The sequence below is a fragment of the Rhinopithecus bieti genome, unplaced genomic scaffold (genome assembly GCF_001698545.2).
Source record: "Rhinopithecus bieti isolate Rb0 unplaced genomic scaffold, ASM169854v2 scaffold_13857, whole genome shotgun sequence".
NCBI lineage: Eukaryota > Metazoa > Chordata > Mammalia > Primates > Cercopithecidae > Rhinopithecus > Rhinopithecus bieti.
Genome location: NW_016807741.1, coordinates 1,113,830 through 1,137,576, shown reverse-complemented (window position 1 = coordinate 1,137,576; position 23,747 = coordinate 1,113,830). Strand labels below are relative to the sequence as shown.

Here is a 23,747-nt window from a genome sequence, read left to right as displayed (position 1 = left end):
ACAGCCCTGAGGCCAGCAGAAGTCAATCAGACTAGCTATCCGAAGCCAGCCTTCCTGTCTTACCTGCTCCTTCCTGTGGAGACCACAACAGGAGCCTTTGCCCATAGCTCTCCCCTCTCCCCTCTGTCTCCTGACTCACTTGGATGCTTCTCTGTGTGCCCCCTGCACTGTGGCATGCTGTGTCCCCTCCTCTTGGGATCTGTGAGTATATTAAACTATCTTTTCTATGCTGGCTCCCTCTGATCTGTTGGTTCTGCCATACCTAAATAATAATAAAACCTATAGTTTGAGACCGTTACAAAATTAACAAGCTGTTGGAGAGGGGATTCAAATCCAATACACCCAAGATGACTTTGATGTCCAAAGTCTCAAATGCTGTGGAGTTACAAAGCTGAAAGCCCTTCCCACCAGGCTCAAATCCAAGTTCCCATTCATGGGACCCAGGGCTTCTGTGTCTGGGTCAGGCTCCTGGTCCCATGTTCAAGATCTAGTGACAATAATTTGCTTCCTGAGACAGGAGGGCAAAGTGGTTCTGAGGGTGTGCTCCAGAGCCAGGTTAGCTGCCACCATCTTCCTGCCACATGAGGCTGGATACCATCCCCATTTCCTCATCTGCAAAAAGGCAATAATAATTGAGTGCCCCCCTCATGAGGGTACTGTAAGGATCAAAGGTCAAGTGGCTATGAAAGGGCTTAGCTCAGTGCCTAGCACAGAGCAATGTACACCACCAACATACAGGTGCGTGCCCAGAGAGACACACAGCCCACATACATATGCCATGTTTATCCTTGCTCATGTCATTCCCTCTACCTAGAATGATTTTCCTGATCTTTGCCTGGCCAACTCCTGCTCATCCTCCAAGCTCAGCCCAGGCATCACCTCCTGCTGGGGACCTCCTCTGAGACCCCCAGGGTGCATTGATTCTCACCTCCATAATCTCAACAGCATGCTGTGTATTTCTCCTCCATAGTCAGTGTTTTATTTTATTTTACTTTACTATTACTTTTTAAAGATAGAGTCTTCCTCTGTCCCCCAGACTGGAGTGCAGTGGTGTGATCATGGCTCACTGTAACCATGAACTCCTGGTCTCAAGCAATCCTCCCACCTCAGCTGTGGGAGTACACGAGTAGCTGTGACTACAGGTATGCACCACCACACCTGGCTTTTTGTTGTTGTTTGGGGAGATAGGGGGCTCTTGCTCTTGCTCTGTTCCCCAGGCTGGTCTCGAACTCAAGCCTTAGTCTCCCAAAATGCTGGGATTACAGGTGTGAGCCACCATGCTTGGCCATAGAGACTATTTCATAGTCACACTTTCTGTGCAGTCTGTCTCTCTCCCTTCCTTAACTGTGACTTCCCCGAGGATAGTGCTAACAATTATTCTTGATGATAGAAGCACTTATCCATTCCTGTGACCTCCATGCCTGGCACAGAGTGGACAACCAACAAATGATTCCTTAGCTGACACCTACACAGACACATTTTCCCAATCAACGCCACAAATGCAAAATCCAGGTGGCGACATTCTTGATGCCCTGACCACAGGATGCTATGAACAGAATCCCCTTTTTCTGCTATCGGCCCTGGATTCTCTGAGGTCAGCAGGGCACAGTTCCTTCCATTGCTCAGTGAAATAGACCTTCCCCCCGTGATAGTTTCCTAGGGCTTCTGTAACAAATTACCACAAACTTAATGGCTGAGAAGAACACAAATGTTATTAGCACACAATTCTAGAGGTCAGAATCTGTAATGAATTTCACTGGTCCAAAACTCAGCTGTGAGCTGGGCTGTGCTCCTGCTGGAGGCTCTGGGGGAGAATCTGTTTCCTTGCTTTTTCCAGCTTCTAGAGCTGCCTGCATTCCTTGGCTTATGGCCCCTTCCTCCATCTTCAAAACCTGCAGTGTAGTATCCTCCAATCTCTCTTTTGGCTCCATTGTCACACTGCCTTCTGTCTCTCTGATCTCCTGGATCCTTCTTATGAGGGTTCCTGTGATTATACTGAGTCCAACTGGATAATCCAGAATATTCTTCCCATCTCAAAGTTCTTAATCACATCTGCAAAGTCCCTTGTGCATATAAAATGACATTTATAGGTTCTGGGGGTTAGGAGATAGACATCTTGGGGTGCCATATTCAGTCTACAACACCCAGAATCACCCATTTAACAGCAATGCAATGGTTTTTAACCAGGGTGATTTTGGCCCCTAGGGGACATTTGTCAACATCTGGAGACATTTTTGATTGTCATAACTCGGGGTGCAGGTGCTACTGGCCTCTGGCGGGTAGAGGCCAGGGATGCTGCTAAATACTGCAATGCCCAGGAAATCCCCTCACAACAAAGAATGACTTGGCTCCAAATATAACAGTGCTGAGGTTGAAACTGTGATAGGGTATTTCCTCAATGTTCTACATCAATCCAAAACCAAACAGTGAACTTGGCTGTGTCTAATAACTGAAGATTTAGACCTTTCAAAGAATTCCCCCTGAGAAGTGGTGGGTATCCTAAGGGGCCTGGACGTTCAGCTGCAGGGACCTTGGGAAGGCCATGAAGACAGCATCTCTCCAGCTCCGACAAACAGTGGCTGACTGGTTCCTAAAGAACCTACAGTTCCTAAAGAAAGAGTCACCAGTGCAATCTTCAGCACTGGTCCCAAATGCATTTCTTCTACAGCTGCAGGAAAGCAGACACGTGAGAAACTACATTGTGGCTCTCCTGGACCCTGGGCTCTTCTGAGCAGCGTACTGGGGGCTGGCGGCCACTCTGGGAATATGGTGGACAACAGGGAGGTATCAGACCTCCCCTCAAGGAGTTTCAAGGTCAAACACCAGGGTTTAAAGGGCCCAGGAGGAGGAACGCTAAATCCAGCCCCCTGCTTCACTTGTCTCTTCTTTTCAAGATTCTGTCAGGGACCTCAAAATTCCATCTTCACAGCCAGCTGCATAAAGGCAAACTTTAGAGATTCTAGAACAAATGTCAGCCACCCAGCTGGCATGGCACAAGGCTCAAGGGTGCCTGGATCCTGGTTGGCCTGGAGCAAACTGTGGAGATGGCCGTCTGCTGTCCCTGGAGAGTGCCAGGAAATCCATTCTCATTGAGGAGCAACAGCTGACCAGGCACAATGCCCTGTTGCTCTCAGAAGCGGCTGTGTTTTGACAGAGGCAGGGAGATGCTCTGGAAAGGACATGGGTTCCATACAAACAGAGCTGGCTCAGGTCCAGCCATGTAGACCTGGGCAAATGCACTGACTCTCTCCAAGCCTCAGTTCACTGTTTGGAAGCCATGGGTAAAAAACATGGATTCTGAGTATATATACATATAGAGAGAGGTTGTGTATGTGTGTGTGTGTATGTGTGTATATATACACACACACACACACATATATACACACATATAGAGAGAGAATATGTATATATATGTAGAGAGAGGGTGAGATTGTATATATATATGTGTAGAGAGAGAGGGTTAATGTGTGTGTGTGTATATATATAGAGAGAATATGTATATAAATACAGAGAGTGAGATTGTATAAAATATGTATCTAGAGAGACAGTAAGTATATATATATATACACAGAGAGAGAGAGAGAGAGAGAGAATATGTATATACATATATAGAGAGAGGGTGAGATTGTATATATATATATATGTAGAAAGACAGAGGGGGTGAGTATATATATAGAGAGAGAGAATATCTATATATATAGAGAGAGAGGGTGAGATTGTACATATATATGTAGAGAGAGGGTGAATATATATATAGAGAGAGAATACATATCTATAAAGAAAGAAAGAGAGGGTAAGCATATACATACACACATAGAGAGAGAGAAAGAGAGAGAGGGTATGTGTATATAGAGAGCGTGAGTGTATATATATATAAAGAGAGGTGTGTATATAGAGAGACAATGTATGTATATATACAGAGGGTGAGTATGTGTACATATAGAAAGACAGGGTGTGTGTATATGCTTGTGTATATATAGAAAGTGTGTATATATAGAGAGAATATGTATATAGAGAGAGGGAGGGTGAGATTGTATATATATGTAGAGAGAGTGAGCATATACATATATATGGAGAAAGAGAGATTATATAGAGAGAGAGAGCAAGAGAGGGTATGTATACACACACATATATATATACACACACAGAGAGGATATGTATACATAGAGAGGATAACTATATATATGTGTGTGTATATATATAGACAGCACTAGAGAGAGGTGTATATATAGACAGTATATGTATATATAGAGAGGGTATGTGTATATGTAGAGAGGGATGGTGTGTGTGTGTGTATACATACTATATGGAGAGAGAGGGAGAGAGAGAGGGTGTGCATGTGTATATGTATACAGAGAGAAAGGGTGTGTATATACATATATAAAGAAAGGGTGTGTATATATATAGAGAGAAAGAGGGTGATTATATATAGAGAGAGGGTGAGTATACATATATATAGAGAGAGACAGGGTGAGCATATACATATGAGAGAGAGGATAGGTAAGTGTATACATATATATAGAGAGAGAGAGACAGAGGGTGTGCATGTGTGTGTATATATAGAGAAGCTGAGCATATATGGAGAGAGAGGGTTGTGTAGTGTATATATATATGTGTATGTGTATATATATAGAGAGAGAGGGTGAGTATATATAGAGAGGGTGTGTATGTGTGCATATATATAGAGGGTGAGTATATATATACAGAGAGAGAGAGAAAGAGAGAGGGTGTGTGTGTACATATAGAGCGAAAGAGGGTGTGTGTGTTTATACATATAGAGAGGGCGAGTATATCTATAGAGAGAAGACGAATGTATATACATAGACATATATAGAGAGAGGAGAGTGTGTATGCCTGTATATATATAGAGAGAATATATATCTATATAGAGTATATCTATATATATATATGTAGAGAGAGTATATATATAGAGGGTGTGTATGTACGTCACCTTTTCTGCGTATGTATGTATGTGTGTGTGTGTATATATATATATAGTTTCTGTATGCATACTCAATATATATTTGAAATTACATTGTTCATATACTTGTTCATTGCCTGCCTCCACTAAAACATAAGCCCCAGGACAGAGATCTGTCTGCCTTGTTCATCTCTGTACCTCTAGAGCCTGGCCAGGGTCCCCAGCATCCTCTGTGAGGAGATTAGGCAGGTAGGGTTATTCTCAATTTATAAGGCGAAAATGAGGCTCACAGAGGTTAACCGTTGCCCTGCCCCTTAGCCAGCTACTCTGCCGTGAGTGCCCTGGGAGACACAGCCTGCCAGGTGAAAGCACTTCACTCAGCCAAAGCCTTGGTAAGGGTGGAGGCCGTGTGCACCCCTCAGCCATTGCTGTTGGGTGCTTCCTTTCTGCCAAGAACAAATGTCATCACATCTGCTTCCTAACACCCCTCTGTGATAGAAGAGATCACTAGGGTATACAAACACAATCACTGAAGCTCAGGGAAGGAGAGGGACCTGGCCCGGTGCACTCAGCCGTCAATGCAGAGCAGGTGTGCAAACCCAGGCCCCTTTGGCCCCCATTAGGGGCTTCACGTGGTGTTCAAGGGCGGCACCTTTCCTCTCAGGTGAAAAGAAGTCTGTGGAGGTTCCTGATAAGCAGAGAAGGACCCAGAGACCTTGGTGACTGCTGGTGAGGGCAAGGGGTGAGGAAAAGGATGAGGTCCCAGCAGCAGCACAAGGCAGAAGGACCTGCGACGGCGGCCCCACGATTGCACTGAAGATAACAGGTTTGAGAAGCCAGCAGCACTCACACCAGGGCCTGGCAGCCTGGGGTGCAAGAGGCCGGGAATGCAGTCAGGACTCTGCTTTGGTCAGGTCCAGGCCCAAACCTTGGCTCGGGATGGCCCTTGGGCAAATTCCAGACCCCTGGAACTCCTCTTGGTGTTCTGACCAACCTAACACTTCAGACTGGTCCAGTATCGAACGGGTCTATGGAAGTAAACTTCCCAGATGAAAAAGGTGAAGCTCAGAGAGTCCCCCCGCCCCGCCCACCGCTGTAATCACCACCCGTAACCATGCTTCCCTGTCTTAGCAAGGCAGGAGGTGGGACAGCTCACAGGGAGTCACCCTGGTGTACCTTCTGGAGCCTCTTCCTGAGTAGTGCATCCCCAGTAGTGAGAGGGACATAAACAAGAAGACAGTATTCGTGAAACTCCTGGGCTTTTCCTGCTCAGATTCATAAATAATGGGAAAGATCTGTTGGAGATCATTTAGCCGCGGTCTTTCCTGCAGCTGGAAGCTCCCATGAGGTCTCGCGTTCTTGATGGCCTCTGACGTGAATGTCTTATAATTAAGGACCGCTGCTGCCTACATGTTACTGTGACTCCCCCAACGCTCCTCTTCCTTAGGCCAGAGCTGAAATGGGCTTCAGGAGGCCCTTCTGTCTCCGGGCATGTTTCTGGGGCCCAGAGAAGATGAGAGTGGAGAGATCTGAGCAGTCTTCCTTGCAGCGTCCTGGCTCAGCTGACTTGTGGGCTCCTTAACCCAGACTCCCCATGTGGGAAAGTGGGGGAAATCTCACAGAAGAGCAGCTCCCTGGGCAAGACCCTTGGGCAGGCCGGGCTGTGGAAGCAGAGGGCTCCCCGCTGGCCTCCTGGGGAGCCCCTGGTACCCATTACAGAGGTTCCCTCCTCTCTCCCTCCTGGCTGCCCTCAGACACTGGGAGCTCTCCCTTTGCTCAAGGCCTTTGTCGGGGCCACTCCTCTTTCTCAGGACACAGTCCTCCAGGTGTCTGTCAGCCTGGCCACCTCCCCTCCCACACAGCTCAGCCACGCCCTCACCTCACTGGTGCCTTCCTGGTCTCCCTATTGAAGACCAATAGGGAGCTGCACACAGCTATTCACTGCACAGGGCTCTGCCTCCCTTCCCTTCTCTCTTCCCAGCTTTCTTGCTCTCTGTGCACTCCATTTTCTAATAGAGAAAACATTTGCTTTGTTTATTGCCTATCTCTCTACACGAAACAGAAGCTCCGTGAGGGCAGGGTTTTCTGTTTTGTTCATTGCTGTATCTGTCCCCAGCTCCGGGAACCATGCTAGGCACATGGTAGGTGATTAGGGAAGTTATTGAATAAGAAAGTCAATGGTCCACCTGCAGTAAATGCTCAGGCTTCTGAACTTGCTGGTGTCACAGCTGCCCCCACGAAGCCACCTCGCTCACTCGCACTGGCTGAGGAAGCCTGCGCTCGTGTCTCTGTTCCAGCGTTTCATGTGCAAGCATTTCCAAGTCCCCAGTTGCTGCTTCATCTGTATTCACTGTCATGAAACGCACTGAGTTTGCCTTTCTCCTGTTTTTTTTCTGCTGCTTTAAGAACCCTCACTCTTGCCACTAGTTGGTAGGGCCACCTCAGTACAGGGCCTCAGAACGGCATGCAGGTTCAAGCCAGAGTGGTGCAGTGCGAGTGTTTAAGTCTCTGTTTAAAATTCTTGCAAACTCCGTTTAACAGGGTAATGGTTTAATGTATTGTTTAACAAGAAGCCATTTGGAGCTAGAGCAGGACTTGCTATAGACGCCAAGCAGTTTCCAAATGGCATCTCCTCAAAATGAGAAGAGAAACATAAAGTTAGAGAAAGGCTGTCCCTGGGGGAAGTGGGAGAGGCCAAGTCCATGTTCTGGCGGGAGGAGGCAGGCAGGTCTGCTCTGCGTCTCTCTCCATCTCAGCTGTAGGTGAAGATGCAAGCCAGCCGGGGAAAGGGGTCAACAGGGAGTTGGGCATCTTTCCCTTGATTTAACTGCTCAGGGCCACAGCACAGCAAAGCCATGAGCGCCCAGAAGTGGAGCTCGTGTGCTGCAGATGTATGCGCTGCTAGGTCTGAAAGCCCAGTGTTCCTCAGAGATGGCCAATCCCAAGACTGGCACCAATAGCCAAGGAGAAGGAGGGGCTGTGCTCAATTTGAGGTCCACAGGCAGCGTAGAGTACTGGCAAGTGGCCAGGACATGGGAACTCCCTGCAACTCTGGATCAGGTGATTCATTATGTAATGTCGTTTGATATAGTGGATTGGTTGTTTTGGGAACAAATTTTACTTCTCATTCCTAAGGAAACGGAATGGAAAATTCATGGTTCTGGTGCTGAGCTCAGATCCAATACATTCACCTCACACAACCAAATCACCACCCCTTACTGGGCGGCAGCTTCAGCCTAATTTAACCAAGATCCCAAAGTTTGAAGTAATCACCTTTTGTGTCCTTGATTTAGAGAGGGCGACAGCTAATGTCCCATATGAACAGGACTGGAAAGAGACAAGAAAGTATTTTCATATAAGAAAAAAAGAAATCTCCCACAAAGAGAGACGTGGATGTCGTTCACTGAGGGGACAGGAAAGAGAGGAGGCCATTCAACTGATTAACTGATCCAACTGATCCAACAACTGATCCAACCGCTAAGAGTCAGCCCCCTCGGCCCTCCCTCCACCTGGGGACAGAAGCAGGTTTTACCCGGAGAAGGGATACTTGGTCAGGGAGACAGAGCAGTGGAGCTGATGCTTCCTGTGGGATGCTTTTCATCCTTACCAGGGAAAAAAAGAAGTAAGTGCTTGCCAGGTTGGAGCCAAAAAGAAAGGCACAGACATTTCCGCTTAACGGGAGCAGAGAAAAGCAAATCGTCCTTCTGAGTTGTTTGGATGCAGTTAGTCCGAGCTCTCGCTGGAAATAGAGGTGAATGTGAAGCTCAAACACAGGCCTCTGAAAGGGCTTTTGATATAAAAGGAGCCTGCAAGTAAAGCTGAGAAAGAAGAAAACTAGCAAGGAAGTTAGCACTGAAGAGACACAAAGCAAGATCCCTAATTTTATCTTAGAGCTCCAGGTTTGTTTAAAGGAAAACCAGTGTTTATATGCAGGGTTTACAATTTTCTCATGCTTCCCTGTCTTGCAAAGATGCTTTTCTTTGGCACAAATTTGGTACTGGTGTCTGTGGTTATGGACGTCTAGGTGGGGAGCAGGGAGAGGCATGGCATTTGGACGTCTTCTAAGTGTTGTGTGACCTGCTCAACTGCAGGCCCAGCGTGGCAAGAAGTATAGGAGGCTTTTCTAATTCTCCTCCTTGCTGTGTGACCTGGGCAACTTCCTTCCCTCTCTGTGCTTTGGCTTCCCTATGTTAAATGGGGAGGGGGCTGAATGGCCTGATGGGCAGCATTTCCCCCACCTCCACTCCCAGGAGCTCCTGCCAAGTGCTGCATGTTGGAGTGGGACCGTGCGACTTTACGCAACATGTCGAGGTCTGCTTTTGATCATCTCCGAGAGAATTCCTTGCTCTACGAAGAAGTGTGTTCCCAGTGTGTGTCCCCTGAGCAGTAATGGCCTACATGGCACCAGCTGGCCACGTTCTGGGGTAGAGGTCACTCTAGGTTCCAGCCCCAGCACAAGCCTGATCCCACCTGGGGATGCCCAGTCTTGCCCCCTGCTGAGTTAGAGTTTGAGGGGCACACAATGGCTCAGAGGATATCTGAGGGCACCCGGGGTTTCCTCTGAGGGTTCCTGGGGTGCCCTGATTTTTCAGGGCCAGAGAGATCTAAGGAGACTGAAGAGACCTGCACCATATTGGAAATGTAGGACACTGGGTTTTCATCGTGAACCTCTCACTAACTGAGTCCATCACCTTGGACTAGTTCCTTGATCTCTCTGGGCTTCAACTTCCTCATCTGTAAAAGAAAAGGGTTGAACTACACGTTTTCTCAAATCCTTGTTTCCAGCACAAAGATTCTGTGCTTTTATGTGTGGGGAGACAGGTAGACAGGCAGCCTTAGAAGATGCTAGAATCTTGTTATCTATCAATAATCTTAGGGTCTTCCAATGTTTGGGGGCCAAAATGATAACAGTATCATCCCACATCCATCTCCTTCTCTAGACCCACCCATCCTGTCCTAAAGTCTTTGTCTGGATAAGCTCTTTTGACCTCTGGGTCAGGATAGAAATGATCTCCAAGGAAAGGCCAGGCAAAGGGCGGTGAGCCCATATGTGTCTTTCTCACTAGCAGGGTCCTGGGGAGCTGGAGGGTCCTTGTCCCCGACCCATCCCCTTGCTTCCTGGCCAGGCCAAGCTTAGCTCCATAGTAGGTCAGTGAGGCTTCCCCCTGAGTGCTTGGAAGAGGCTCACCTAAGAGGCTCTGGAAGACTCAGAACATTTGCAAAAAGCCAGTCGTGGGCAGAGACTCTGGGAGCAAGAGGCAGAAATATCGCCTTCTGACCATGTCAGTGTGATGGCATCTGGGGCACTCAAACATGTGTATGCTGGAGCTGACATGCCCAGCTTGGCCACGGCACATGCCACCCTCCGCTCCATCCCAGCAGCAGTGGCCAGTTCCCACAGAATCCACACAAATCTATCTGTCTCCTCCAGACTCAGCCACAGCTGTCCTTGCTTATGGGCACAGGCTTTAGAGCAGGACTCCCTAGGTAGACATCCCAGCTCTACCACTTCCAAGCTTGAGGCATTGTGCATGGTACCTAGCCTCTCTGCACTTCCATTTCAATGTCTGTAAAATGGGAATAAAAAGTGTCCACTTCAGAGGGCCGCTGTGGGACTTTAACTGGTTCCTTAATCCATGTAGCCTCCCCGGACTAGTCTCTGGCACATGGTTGAGCTCCCCTAAAATCTTAATGAGCATTTTTGACATCATCATTTTCATTGTTCTCATCACCACCGCTGTCCCACACTCGCTGCAGTACACCCTGTGCCCTGGGCACCAGATGCTCTCAGTCTGCCCTCTCCATGCTCTTGCAGGCCTCCATTCCTTGGTATCTGTGGTCCCACTGTCCAGAAGAGCCTCCCAATGTTCTCCTTCAAGGGAGCTCTTACTCATCCAACAAGAACCAAAGCAAATGTTACCCCCTCTGTCAGGCCCCCAGAAACAGTTACTCCCTCTTCCATGCTCCCGAGGAACTTGGGTGTGCATCTGTTACAAAATTTAAGATGCGGAGTGCCAGACCATAAGCTCCTGAAGGGCAGGCGTCTTTGCAAACCTATCCCTGGCAGGTGTGGCCTGTGGTGGGTGGTGCTGTGATGATGGGGAAGTGGCCATTCGAGTCCTATAAGGGGAGGACTCCTCAGCAGGAGTGTGGCCAAAAAGGTCGCCCCAGGCCTTGTGGAGGAAAGGGAGGTTCCACACGCCTGGCGCCTGCCAGTGTTCATACAGAGCCGCCGGAGAATTCCCAAAGGAGGGAGGAGGACAGAGCCATCACTCTTCATCCATTCCCCAACCCCTGCGTCCCCACAGATCTTCCTCCCAACACACCCAGTGAGAAACCACCACCCCTCTTTCTGTGACCACCCCCAGTGGCCCTATTGCATCCTGTTGGCTCGCGCTCCAGAACAGACCTCAAATCTGTCCATTGCATCCTTCCCCAAACACTCTCCATCCCATAACCTCACACCTGGCCCACCACAGCCTCCAACAGGTGCTCCTAGCTCAGCCCTTGCTTCCCTCCCTGTGCAACAGAAAAGGGACCTTCTTCAAAAGCAAGGCTGGCCGTGTGCTTTTCCTCTGCAGCCCCTCCCACTACCCTTGGAATAAATCCAAGCTCCTGGGGTCCCCCAGGCCCTTCCCAATTGGGGCCCTGCCTTTCTCTCCATCCTCTCTCACCTCAACTGCCAAGCTCCAGTCATGCTGGGTCCTTTCACTTTTTGGAACAAGTCAGGCTTTCCTTCTCTCAGGGCCTTTGTGCAAGCTACTCCCATTGCCCAGAAGGCTGCCTCTGCTCTTCCCAAGTTGGTTCCTGCTCATCATTTGTACTCAGTGTAACTGGCAGCTCTCTGGAGGGGCTTTTTCTGACCCCCTGCCTAAAGTAGTCTTTCTCTAACCCAACCCAATTGTCTGCTTCAATACACTTACCACCAAGTGTTGTCTAATTGTTTTTGTGCTGTGTCCCCCGACAGAATGGGAAATTCATGACAGCATGGATCATGCCTGTTATGCTCCCCATTGTTCCTCCACACATAGCATGGCTCCTGGATAACACATCTTTGTTGAGTGGCAGAGTGTATCATGTAGCCAGAATATGCCAGGTGACGCACTGTGGAGGTGGATGTGGAGCTCATTAGACCTTCGCAACAACCCAAAAAGTACTTGTTATTCCTAATTTACAGATTAGGAAACTCAGGAAATTAACTTGCCTGGTGCCGTAAGGTCAATACATGTCAGAGCTGGAATCTGCATGCAGCCCTGTCTGACTTTTCATACTGTACTGAACTGCTTTTCCAGCCCTGTCACAACCCAGAACAGGAGCAGAGCCTTAGCAGACACAAGACTCACCACCGGCATAAATGTGACATGTCAGAATTATGTGGGCTCATCATTTCTTTGTTACTCTGTTTACTTAAACTTTCAAGACATCAGGCTTAAGGAAGACCCTGCAGAAATGTCCAAATGACTCCAGCATAATAATTGTATATTACTATTATTTGAGTCTGTATTTATGGGGAAACTGGATATAAGTGTGTCTTGCAGGCTGAATATTGTTCTCTTAGCCCAGTGATTAGAGAGAAACAGAGGGTGGAGAGATGGCAAAGGAGGGAGAGACTGGCATTGGCAAATCCATGCAAAACTCACCCATTAAAGTGGTAGTCACAGCAATCTTTCCAACCATCTACTAGCCCTAATGGTACACAGTGGACAGGAGTCATTATAAAGCCCACCAAAGCAAGGTCAGGGAGCCACAGGTCTCACCAGCAAAGCCTGAAGGCTAATTCAGAAGGTATATCTACAATAAAAGCACCACTACCACCACCAAGAAAATAGCCAGACATCCTACAAGGCACTTGACATTTGTCCTGTTTCATGCTCATAACAACCCTCTGTGATAGGTACTAGCATTATCCCCATTTTATAAATGAGAAAAATGAGGAACAGACATGCTCAGTAACTTGCCTAATGTTAAACAGCTGTCAAGTAACCCCAACTTTCCACGCTGGGGAGTCACCCCAACTTTCCACACTGCAACCCTCCAGGCACCCATGTGACTGGGAGAGGCCATGCCATCAGCCGGTCTGTTCCAAGTCCACAAATTTTCTCTCCCCTCTTCCAATTTCTGATGATTAAACTGATTTACTTTAAAGCTTGTACATTTCCTGCAGTTTAAACAGATGGGAATGGCATCTACTAGCATAACAAAATTGTCTGGTGATGAGGACTCAACTCTAGAGTTAAGTAAGAGAGAAATGCCAAGCCCCTTACAGGCAGCCCGTGCTCAGTGATGTCTAGTGTCTTTCCTTCCTATAAACCCAGCTAATGCTATATAGCCTCCTTCTTGGCTTCCAGATCCACAACCCAGTGGCAAGGATGGCCACTGGCCTTTGTTTAGTCCAACAGGTCCCAAATATATTTAACCACGAAGGGTTGTATTGAAAAACACCCATTCCACATTCCAAACAAACTTGGTGAAATGCTCACCTGACCTCCCAGCTTCTAGCACAAAAACAGGGGATTGCAGGGAGGAGGAGCCAGGAGGGGCTTCCCTGGGGTGAAGGCCCAAGAGCAGCATGACACTGGGTCGCTCCTGGCTCCTTTTCCAAGGGGTCTGCTCTTGGCAGCATGCCCAAGTGGCCCCTGGCTTTGCACAGACCCTGGCCCCAATGGGCTGTCACATGAGAGGACATTTAGGAAGCAACATCCACTGCCCCTTGGGAATCCCCACTGGCTTTCCTTTCCAGAGATGTGGTGCCCAGCCCTTTCTGTTTATAATCTGAGAAACTATTATAGAAAGGACAGGCATAACAAGGAGGCTGGGACACAGATGATCCAGAAGGCCAGAAATGGGGAGAAATCTCCCTAGGACCTGGACTATGCCAGCCCATAAACTCCTGAAGGTTGGCGTCTCTGCAAACCCATCCCCAGCAGGTCTGGCCCATGGTGGGTGGTATCATGATGATGGGGAGGTGGCCGTCAGAGCCCTATAAAAGGATGACTCCACCTGGCCCTGGAAATGATAAACACAGCCCCTTATGTGCCCGTGGAGTTTGCAAGTTTACAAAGTGCTCTCTTGTGCATTATATCATTGCATCCCCACTGAAAATTAGGTATTATTCTTCTTTCTTCCAGTATACCAAAGAGAAAATGGGATTGTGAAAAGACAGGTCCAAAATCACAAGAGGGTATAAGTGGTGACCAGGTCCCTGGATTTAAAATGCCCCGTCGGGAGCCCACCAGTGCACCACCCTGCTACCTGCCCTATCTGTTTGGGGTGTCAAGATCCGGCCAAAGGTTGGAAGAGGAAAAGATGGGAGGAGGCATAACTTGGCAGCCCTGGTGGTACAGAGTGGGGAAGGTTTGAAATGGAAACAGCAAAAGGCAGTTTAAATAAGCAGAGTCTGCCATGGTTTGAAGGTGTCCCCTCCAAAGTTCAGATGTTGCCAGTGTGATAGGATTAGGAGGTGGGACTTTTGAGAGGTGATCAGGCCATAAGGACTCCTCTCTTGTGAATGGGATTGAGGGCCTTACAAAAGAGGCTTCATACAGCATGCGGCTAGCTTGTCCTGCCCTCTGCCATGTAAGAACACAGTGTTCTTCCCTTCCAGGGGATGCAGCCCTCATTAGGCAGCTGAAACTGCAGGCACCTTAATCTCGGACTTCCCAGCCTCCAGAACTGGGAGAAAATAAATCTCTGCTCTTTATAAATTATTCACTCTCAGACATTTTGTTATAGCAGCACAAACGGGCTAATCTGGAGTCTCAGACAGCAGCTGAGTTGGTTTTGAGAAATAGAAAGACTCAGATGGGAGAGAAAGGTGTCCCTCTCCAGTGCCAGCAAATATGCCCATGAGAGCATTGTTGCCCTGGGCTGCAGGGCAGCAGCCCTGGGATCTGAGGGCAGGTTGGATATGGAGGCCTCATCAGGGAACCAGGCATTGCCCTGCCAGTCAGCAGCTCATCCTGGCACCAGGAGCTGCTACCCAGGGTCAGCGCTCACTTCCACAGAGCTCCTTTATGGTTAGGTTTGTAGAGCAAGAATGCATATTTCAAAGACATCCCTATGATGCTGGTCTTGCTCCAGAATCAATCATCACATGAGTCTCTTGGTGCTGAGAACAAATGATGTTCAAATTGCTGCATATCCACTTTCACACAATGTGTTTTCTCAGAGATCCTGTGAGGCAGGGACTCCCATGGCTGCAGCTGTGGGCAGCCAATCACACCAGTTCATTGCCAAGTCTACAGCCTGGGTCTTCAGGCATCCTGAAGATGGAGCATCAGCAAGGTTTCCCTGTGTTCCCAAGCTCTTCTCAGTGCCCAGGAGATAGTGTGTGTGCATGTGAATGTGTCCAAGAAAGAAGGGAGGGACCGGATGAACGGTCAGCCCTGCCATCCTCCACGTGGCTTCCTGCTTAGCTTCTGCATGTCCCAGCTAGAGCCGGACATCAAGTTGGCTCCTTCCAGCTCTCCTGTCGAGGCCTCGGTTGCTGGTCCTGTAGGCACTGGCTGGGTTGTCACTCCAAGAAGCTGGAGTCCCTGGGCCACCTGAGGCCTCTTCCTGACAGTGAGGACTGCAGATGCCAAAGGGCAGATGTTGGCTGGTGTCACCCAACTGGCAGCACCTGCTGAAGATCCCCAAACTCCTCCTGCTTCTGTGGGTGCCCAGAAGACAGAGGTTGTGGCTGCCTTGAGCATGCAGCTCACGCTTCCGGAAGCCTTGTCAAAGGGCAGAACTGGGCCCTCAGCTCAGTGTGGGCCTCAGGCCTGGCTTCCCCTGTGTGCAGTCCAGGGGTCACACGGCCCCTTTTCCTTGCTTCTGTGATGGACCAGCAGGACTGCAGCCAGCACTTTGTGGGATGGACAGATACCCGGGGGCCCCTTTTTCCACCAGGCAGCCTCCAATGAGGGCTGTTCTTGTTCAGCAGGTGGGACATGAGGCTCCACCTGAGCTGAGTTCATACAGGACAGGCAAGCCTGTCAGCAGCATGGCTGGGTTCATAACCAGGTCCCCAGGCTTTGAATGCCACCAGCAAGCTACCAGCCTGAACAGCTCAGTCTTCCGCTGGCGTTTGAAGATTAAATCCCCTTTTTGCTTAAGCACCTAAGGGGATCGGAGCCTACAGAGGGCCAGCTTGGAAAACCTAACGAGGCACATCTGTTCAGAGAAAGGCCTGGGGCGGCATGGCTGTTCTTGGCAGACCATGTTGGTGAGGAGGTCCGTGTGGGTGTCCATGAAGGTGGTGACAAGAGGACCTGGGGCACCAAGAGGACCTGCGGGGTCTGGAGGTGAGAACCTAAGAGACCAGGAGGTCCTACTGGCCAGGGAGAGCTGGGGTGCAGACAGCAGACCCCTCCCCACGGCTGCCTGGCTACCCAGATTACACATGCTCACTGAGTGCTCTGCAGTCAGGAACTTCTGGGCTGAGTCTCTTCAGCAGCTTCTTGCCTTGATAAACTCAGTACCTCCCAGGACAGTTCACGCATGGCTCCACGGACTGTCTCACCCGCTGAATGGATAACCGTCTCCCTGCAACTTCTACCCTTTGGGATGATCCTTCTTGCCCATGACATCCCTTCAAGTGTCACCCCATGTGTTGCCGCTTCCAGCCCCCTCCTCCTCCTGGGCCCTCTCCCCTGCTGGAACTTCAGCAGAGTGACTTAAGCTGCTTTACAAATGGGGCTTACACATGAGCTTGGTTCGAAGCAAGAGCACCACAGTTTAAGCGTCTGAAACCATCAGCGCTGCCCAACATGACGGCGCCTTGTGGTCCCGCTCTATCTCTGGCCTGTGGCTCCCCGTCCCATAGACGTGCAAATGCCTGGCTTGGGTCAGCACCCAAGAACAGGGGGCACTGCCCCTGATGGGGAAACCCAGAGCCCTCTACCCTGCTGCGTCCTGGCTGGCTCTGCTCTGCTCACATTAACGAAGCGGCCTGGAGGTGTCAAGCCAGCCCACATACATTCAGGACATGCCTGTGCCGCTCTTGAGTGTGGTGTGGGGCCCATCAGCACTGCACTGGGGGCCGGGCATCCTGGGAACTCAGGGCAGGATGGGCAATGCCCACAGAGTGTGCCAGGCACACAGTGTGTGGGGGGTGCCCGTGGTCCCCAGGTGGAGGGCATGCCGAGGTGGCAGGGCGCGGCCGGTGGGCACTCACAGGGCAGGGTCTCGGCGCTGTTCTTCTGGAGCATGATGCAGAGCTGTAGCACCAGTTGGGGCGCGCTCTCCAGGAAGGTCTCCAGGAGGCGCAGCATGTTGACGTCTGCATATTCATACATCATAGCCCAGTAGAAGCGTCGCTGGTGTTCCTTCCGCCGCTGGCTCTGAATCCCCAGGTACATGGTGCGGATATACCTGCCCAGAGAGATGGGGAGAACACAGAGAGCATGGGTGGGTGCGGGGGCTCCAGAGGACCCTTGCCATCCCCCTAAAACCGAGAGACCCAGCATTCCCCGCCCCCTGCCCCAACCCTGTGCTCTGAAGTTCCCAGAGGCTTGGATGGGGCTCTGGGGGTCTCCCGGCCAAAGGACATGATGCTGAGGCATGGGGGAGGGGAAGGGCAGGTCAGGAAAGGATTTGACCCCTCATGGTCCTAAGCAAGTCCTCCACCTCCTGGTCTCCATTTGCTCATCTGGAAGATGAGACTGTGGGGCAAGATGCCCTCCCAGGGCCTGCAGGTAGGCATCTCACGTGAGCCCCGGGACAGGGGTGGGTTTTCTCAGTTCAGGACCCTGGGGGGAAACAGTCCAGCAGGGTTGTCACCTCTGTTGTTCTGGAGCAGGAAAGGCAGGGAAGGGGGGAACATTTGCGAAGCTCCTACTACGTGCCTCTGTTGTTCTGGAGCAGGAAAGGCAGGGAAGGGGGGAACATTTGCGAAGCTCCTACTACGTGCCTCTGTTGTTCTGGAGCAGGAAAGGCAGGGAAGGGGGGGAACATTTGCGAAGCTCCTACTACGTGCCTCTGTTGTTCTGGAGCAGGAAAGGCAGGGAAGGGGGGGAACATTTGCGAAGCTCCTACTACGTGCCTCTGTTGTTCTGGAGCAGGAAAGGCAGGGAAGGGGGGAACATTTGCGAAGCTCCTACTACGTGCTGTTCGCTGGCTGGCGTGCCCAGGTGGTAAGCAGGAGGGTATGGTTCTCACATGTGACAGACAGGAAGTAGCGCGGGCTCAGAAAGGTCACCCCCACCCTGTTGCTGGATAGTGGAACAAGTAGGAGTCACACCCAGGAATCTCTGGACATCAGGAGGACCCAGGGCCTGCCATGGAGTCTCCGTCCCAGCAGGGCCCAGGTCACAGGTGCAGATCCACTGCCCGCCCTCTCAGGACCACGCCCAGGCTCTCTGTGGGAGGGCCGAGGGGCCAAGGAAGCAGGTAGGGGGAAGAGCAAGGCTCACAGGTCAAGCAGGCCTGGACTCATCACTTGCTAAGTTGGGGACCTTGAACTAGCTACTCCAGCTCTGTGTCCTTGTCGCTCATATTTCACATGGGGACAGAATGAGAGCATCGCAGGGTGCATGGGAAGATTAGTGAGATGATACACACAGTGGGCATCCCCCCAGGTCGTATAATAAGCCCAGCCTCATTTTCACCAGAACTCTCTGGAACTGTGTCTCCAAGGCAGGAGAAGGACTTAAGGCACCATCCAAACTCGGCCAACAAGCTCCAAGTCTGGTCCAGGATAGAGGGTATGGACAGGGCTCACCCAGAAGCAAGGGCCAGAGTGCATAGCTCTGTGGGCCCAGTCAGGATCCAAAACAGGAACCATAAACTGGGTGCCACCAGCAGTGGCAGATTACCACACGCCTGTCGACCGTCCTGTGGGATGGACGTTCTAGGACCCGCTACTGTGCCCTCTGAAATGCCGAGCCTGACTTGTAAAGATTCAGTGCATGGCTGATGCCCTATCCAGGCCCAGCTGGACTTGGGTATTACCAAGAACCCACTCAGGGCTGCTGGATGGTCCGTTTTATCACTGCCACGCTGCCAGCCAGCTCCCAGCCACTGCCCCTCTTGCCTGGAGGGATGCAGGAGTCTCCTCACTGGTTCTTCACTGTCTACTCTTACCCCTGAACAACCCATTCTTCAAGCCGCTACTAAGCCACAAGGGTGACCTCAAACACACATGCCAGCTGCAGTAAGCCCTGCTCACCATCCGATGAGGGCTGCCTGGCTTCTCTCTAGATTCCTAAGTGCCTTTGGGGGCCTGGATCCTAAAGGGACCCAGCCAGGGAAGCCACAATGGACACCTCATTTCTCTCCAGACCCACCCCCTGAGGTGAGCAGAGACACACCCTTACTGAGAACCAGAGGCTGGCATTGCAGTGATGGCCCCATGAGGGAGGGACATGGGAGGAAGGTCAGGGCACCAGAACCCCCGGGCCAGGTCCTTCCAGGTATACAGTCTCTTGGGGTCCCTGGCCCACCTTGCGGGTCAGGTCTGGTTATCACCATTCAACACATGGGGAAACTGAGGCTCTAGCATGAAATAAAGCACCAAATTCTGGTTCTGTTCCAGGTTCTTCCACCTGCTGACTGTGGCATTTCCACAGGGCGTTGCCTTGCTCTGGGCCCCTGCCTGTGAGTTCACAAAATCAGGAAACCAGGGAAGAGGCTCAGGAAGAGCAAGGGGGAGGTTGCACCTGGTCTCAGAGCTCACAGTCACTAAGAGAGGGGAAGGGAGAGACCCAGAGAAATAGAGGCAGAGACATAGAGATAGACAGTGAGACAGACACACACAGAGAGACAGAGAAGTAGGAGGGAGCTGAAGGAGAAAGCAAAGGTAAGGGGAACAGTGTCAAATTTGGGGATCTGAAGGAGAAGACTGCCTGGAGGAGGTGATGGCAGAAAGAAATGTGTGCAGGGAGGTTCCTGGAAGCAGATGTCACCATTGGTATTTTGGGAGGGGCTGAGGGTGAGCCCCTGATGGAGGGTGATAGAAGGGTCAGGCTGATCAACCATGATGGCAGTGCAGGGAGGCAGGGCATCAGGGGACACGAATGCTCCAGCTGAGGCACTGAGGCAGGGCTGCGTGCCCAGAGCTTTGGCACCTGTGTCCAGGAGAGCCGTGTGCCGAGTGGAGCCTCAGTGTGGTGGGTCTCCCAGATCAGAGCTGCTCCCTGTGACCCAAACCCGGCTCTCTCAACAGGTGGCACCTGCAGCACACAAGCCATGAGCCATAGATCACTCCAGGCCCCAGACCACAAACCTAATGGTCTCAGGAGTACACTCAGACTACAGACTCTGCTTCTTCTAGCCTCACAGGTGGCCCAGCAGCTGGAGGAATGGTTATATGGCAGCACTAACCCTATCCATCTGGGTCCCAAGTCAGTAATGCCAGTGCTCAGGTTCACCCAGGCAAAGAGAGCACCAGTTCTACCCCTCGACCCCACGTTCTCCCCAAGCCACAGGCCCCTCTGCCCACCAAGGCCGGGGAAAAGGAAAACAGTGAGCCCAGAATATACCAATTCAACTGGAATGCCTGCCAGAGGAGCCAATCTTGACGCTCTCCTGGGTGTGAGCACCCCAGGGTATGGGAAGAGACAGGGTGGATGTAGGCAAAGTGGGTGCCACTCCTCCCTGAGCCAATTGTCAAGCAGATGCTGGGGCCTAGAGGGCACCACGGTCCAGGCAAAACCGAGTTTGGACAGCATGGTGCCTCCTGGGTCACCCACACAGGCACCGCAGGGACTGTAGTAGGGACTGATCACAGCCCCACCCAGGAGTTCCTGACAGCCAGGCCTCAACGCAAATGCTCATCCTTTCCAACTGCTCCTGGCGCGGGCCCTCCTCTGCTACTCTTAAGTCCTTGGGTCCCCAGTAGACAACCAAGGGGTACTGGTTTGCAATATAACTGGGTCTGGACACTGGTCTAGTCCAACCCCTACTTTATAGGGGAGGGCCCCAGTGCCAGAACGCAAGCCACCGCCGCCTCAGTCACTCAGTGCTGTGGAGCCCAGATGAGACCAGAACCCAGGCCTGACCCCATGACCTTGCTTGTCCCCCACAACACGTGCAAAGCCCCTGCCTCTCATGCAGGAGGATCCTGGCAGCTCCTGCAATCACGTGGCTGCTGCTGCTGTCCTCCAGGCTCTAGGATTCTTCCTCCTTCTCCTAGCTTTCCCTGGTGTCTGTCTCCCTCAAGATCTAAGCAGCTGCCAAGAAACAACCAGGCAGATGGGTGGGGTGGGAGGAAGGCATAAGGCATGCCTCCCCCCATCCCCCAAACCCCTGGGCCAGCGCTGCTCTCCCTCGGTATCTCAGTTTCCTGGGTGACCTCTGAGGTTGCCTTGAGGTTGAACGGGCAGCGGCCTCCTGCAGGGCCTCCCACATCCGCCTGCAGAAGCGGCCTCGGCCCGCGGCCACACGGTGGCGCCAGACCCTAAGCGTCGCGGAAAGACGCCACCAGGCGCGTGACCTCACGCTACGGGCCCGCGCCCTCTTCTGCCGGGGCGCGGGCTGCAAGCCCATAGGTGCGCTCCGAGGTGGGAGGCAAGCGTCTGCAGGACACTCAGGATTGGCTGCCATTCCTCCAAGCCCCTCCTTCTCCACCTTCCTGGAGGGTTCCAAAGAGCTTGCTGCACCCTTCTCCAGGAAGGTAGCTTGGGAGAGAAGACACCAACTCTCCTCCCCGATTTGCTCCCAAAGTCGGTGTCACCTCCTGTCACGTCGTATCTCCCCTAGGAGACTCGGATCATGAAATGCACCGGGGTCAAGGCAGCAACGCCACGTGTCCTCAGGAGCACGGGTTCAAGAAAGCTGGGCCTGGTCTATGGTCTGCAGGACTGGGTGACCTTGAGCAAGTCACCTCCCATGGCTGGGCCCCGCTATTCCCATCACAGGAGGGGCAGGCAGGAGGGATCTCCAAGCCTCTACCAACATCTTATAACTTTGTCTTTCTTCAAGTCAGTGACCTCATAGAGCACAAAGGATGGTCTAGCATCTTTACAAACAATAAAGTCTCATGTTTGTGTGACATTCACTTGTGCCAGGCTCTATTATGGGCGTTTGGTACCTATTACCTCATTTAATCCTCACAACACCCTATGAGGTAGCTGCAATATTACCTACCAATTGTTCATTTTACGGGTGCAATATTATGGGTGCAATATTACCTATTAATATTTATTTTACAGACAGCAAACTGAAGCACTGAGGTTAAAACATTCGCCTTGCTCTTCCCAGCTAAGTAAGTAGCTGAGCAGGGCTTCAAGCCCAGGCAGTCTGGCTTCGGGGCCAGTGCTGTTGACAGCTCCTGCCCACGCACCTCCCAGAGGTAGACCATGTGTCTCCTTACTTCTGAACTCTGTCCAACTTGCCTGACAGTGGGGAAGAATGGAGTTTGCCCAAAACACCTGGGCTCCCTTCCAGCTCTGCCACCTGGCTGTGTTACCTTGAGGGACATCTCCTAACTTCTCTGAGTCTTAGTTTTCGCATGTATAAAATGCCTAGTCCAGAGTAGAACCCCAGGACATGTTGGACGAATCAGTGCATACCATGGTGCCCCCTCAGAGGGTCACAGGAGCCTTAAATAAGACCATGCCTGCGAGCACAGACAGGAGTTTAGAAGTCGCCATGCAGACGGCAGCCATTACTCCTCCCTGAGGTGCTCCGTTCCTGTGTTTCCTGCAGCCCACTCTGCTTATATCCTTCCGGTTCTGCCTCCTTCCCTTAATTTGTAAGCTATAGAATTGTTTAAAGCTCCTGTTCCCTCCAGCAGAAGTATCTAGTCCTCCAAGCACAGCTTTTTTGAGAGAGACACAGTTGTCATCTTCTTTTTCCTGCTGGCTCGTCCGAGGCTCAGAGAGACTAAGTGACTTCCCTGAAGCCACACCATCAGTCATGGTTCAGGAAAATCAGAGAAGGTCTTGCCCAAACTATGTTGCCCCTCTGGAATTGGCTATGGCTCTGCCCAAGACTGGCTGGGGTAGAAAATAAGTGATTTCTACAAGGGGCAGGGGACTGAACAGATTTGCCTATCTGGGCCCACAGTCTCCAGCTGCTTCTTATGACACTCTTAGAAACAGCATTGAAATTTCTGATTGTGGATAACAGCCCACCTTCAAAGCCCCAAACAGGGGTGAGCTCAAGTTTTGCGGGGTCTGAGACTTAGAGAACCCTTCTTTAAGGAAAATAGTAAATTCTACCAAACACGTAAAGTAGAAATTACACCAACTCTACACACTGTTTTCCAGAAAATAAAAAAGGAAGAAACACTTCCCTGTTCATTTGATGAGGCTGGCATTACTCTGATACAAAAGCCAGTCAAACACAGTACAAGAAAATAAAACTACAGACAACATCTCCCATAAACATAGATGCAAAAATCCTCAACAAAATATTAGCAAATTAAATCCAGTAATATATGGAAAGAACAATGTACCAGAGCCAACTGGGGTTTATCTTAGGAATGAAAGGCTGGTCCAATATTCAAAAATCAATCAATGTAATCTATGACATTAATAACCATACAGCATAACAACTGATGCAGAAATAAAAGGTAACACAATTCAACATCCATTAATTTTCTCAGCAAACTAGAAATAGAAGAGAATTTCCTTAACCTTATGTAGATAAAGGGCATTTGTGGAAAACCTCAGTTATCTTCCTTAATGATAAAAGAATGGATACTTTCATCTTAAGATCAAGAACAGGGTTATGATGTCTACACACACCACTCCTATTCAACATCATACTAGAAGTCCTGTTCAGTGCAATAGGTCAAGAAAAAGAAATAAATACAGAAAGTATATACAGATTGCCAAGGAAAAGGTAAACCTGTCCCTATTCGTAAATGACATGATTGTCTAGATTGACAATCCTAAGCAAT

At 50.6% G+C, this 23,747-nt stretch overlaps 1 protein-coding gene across 1 annotated transcript in view; it reads right to left on the bottom strand.

The window, feature by feature from the left end:
- Window positions 1–23,747, bottom strand: part of XKR6 (XK related 6) — a 308,531-nt gene that overhangs the window by 13,271 nt on the left and 271,513 nt on the right. The window contains exon 2 of the mRNA XM_017883685.1: window positions 17,079–17,275. Within this exon, the coding sequence (XP_017739174.1) occupies window positions 17,079–17,275 (197 nt within the window). The remainder of the gene's footprint in view (window positions 1–17,078; window positions 17,276–23,747) is intronic.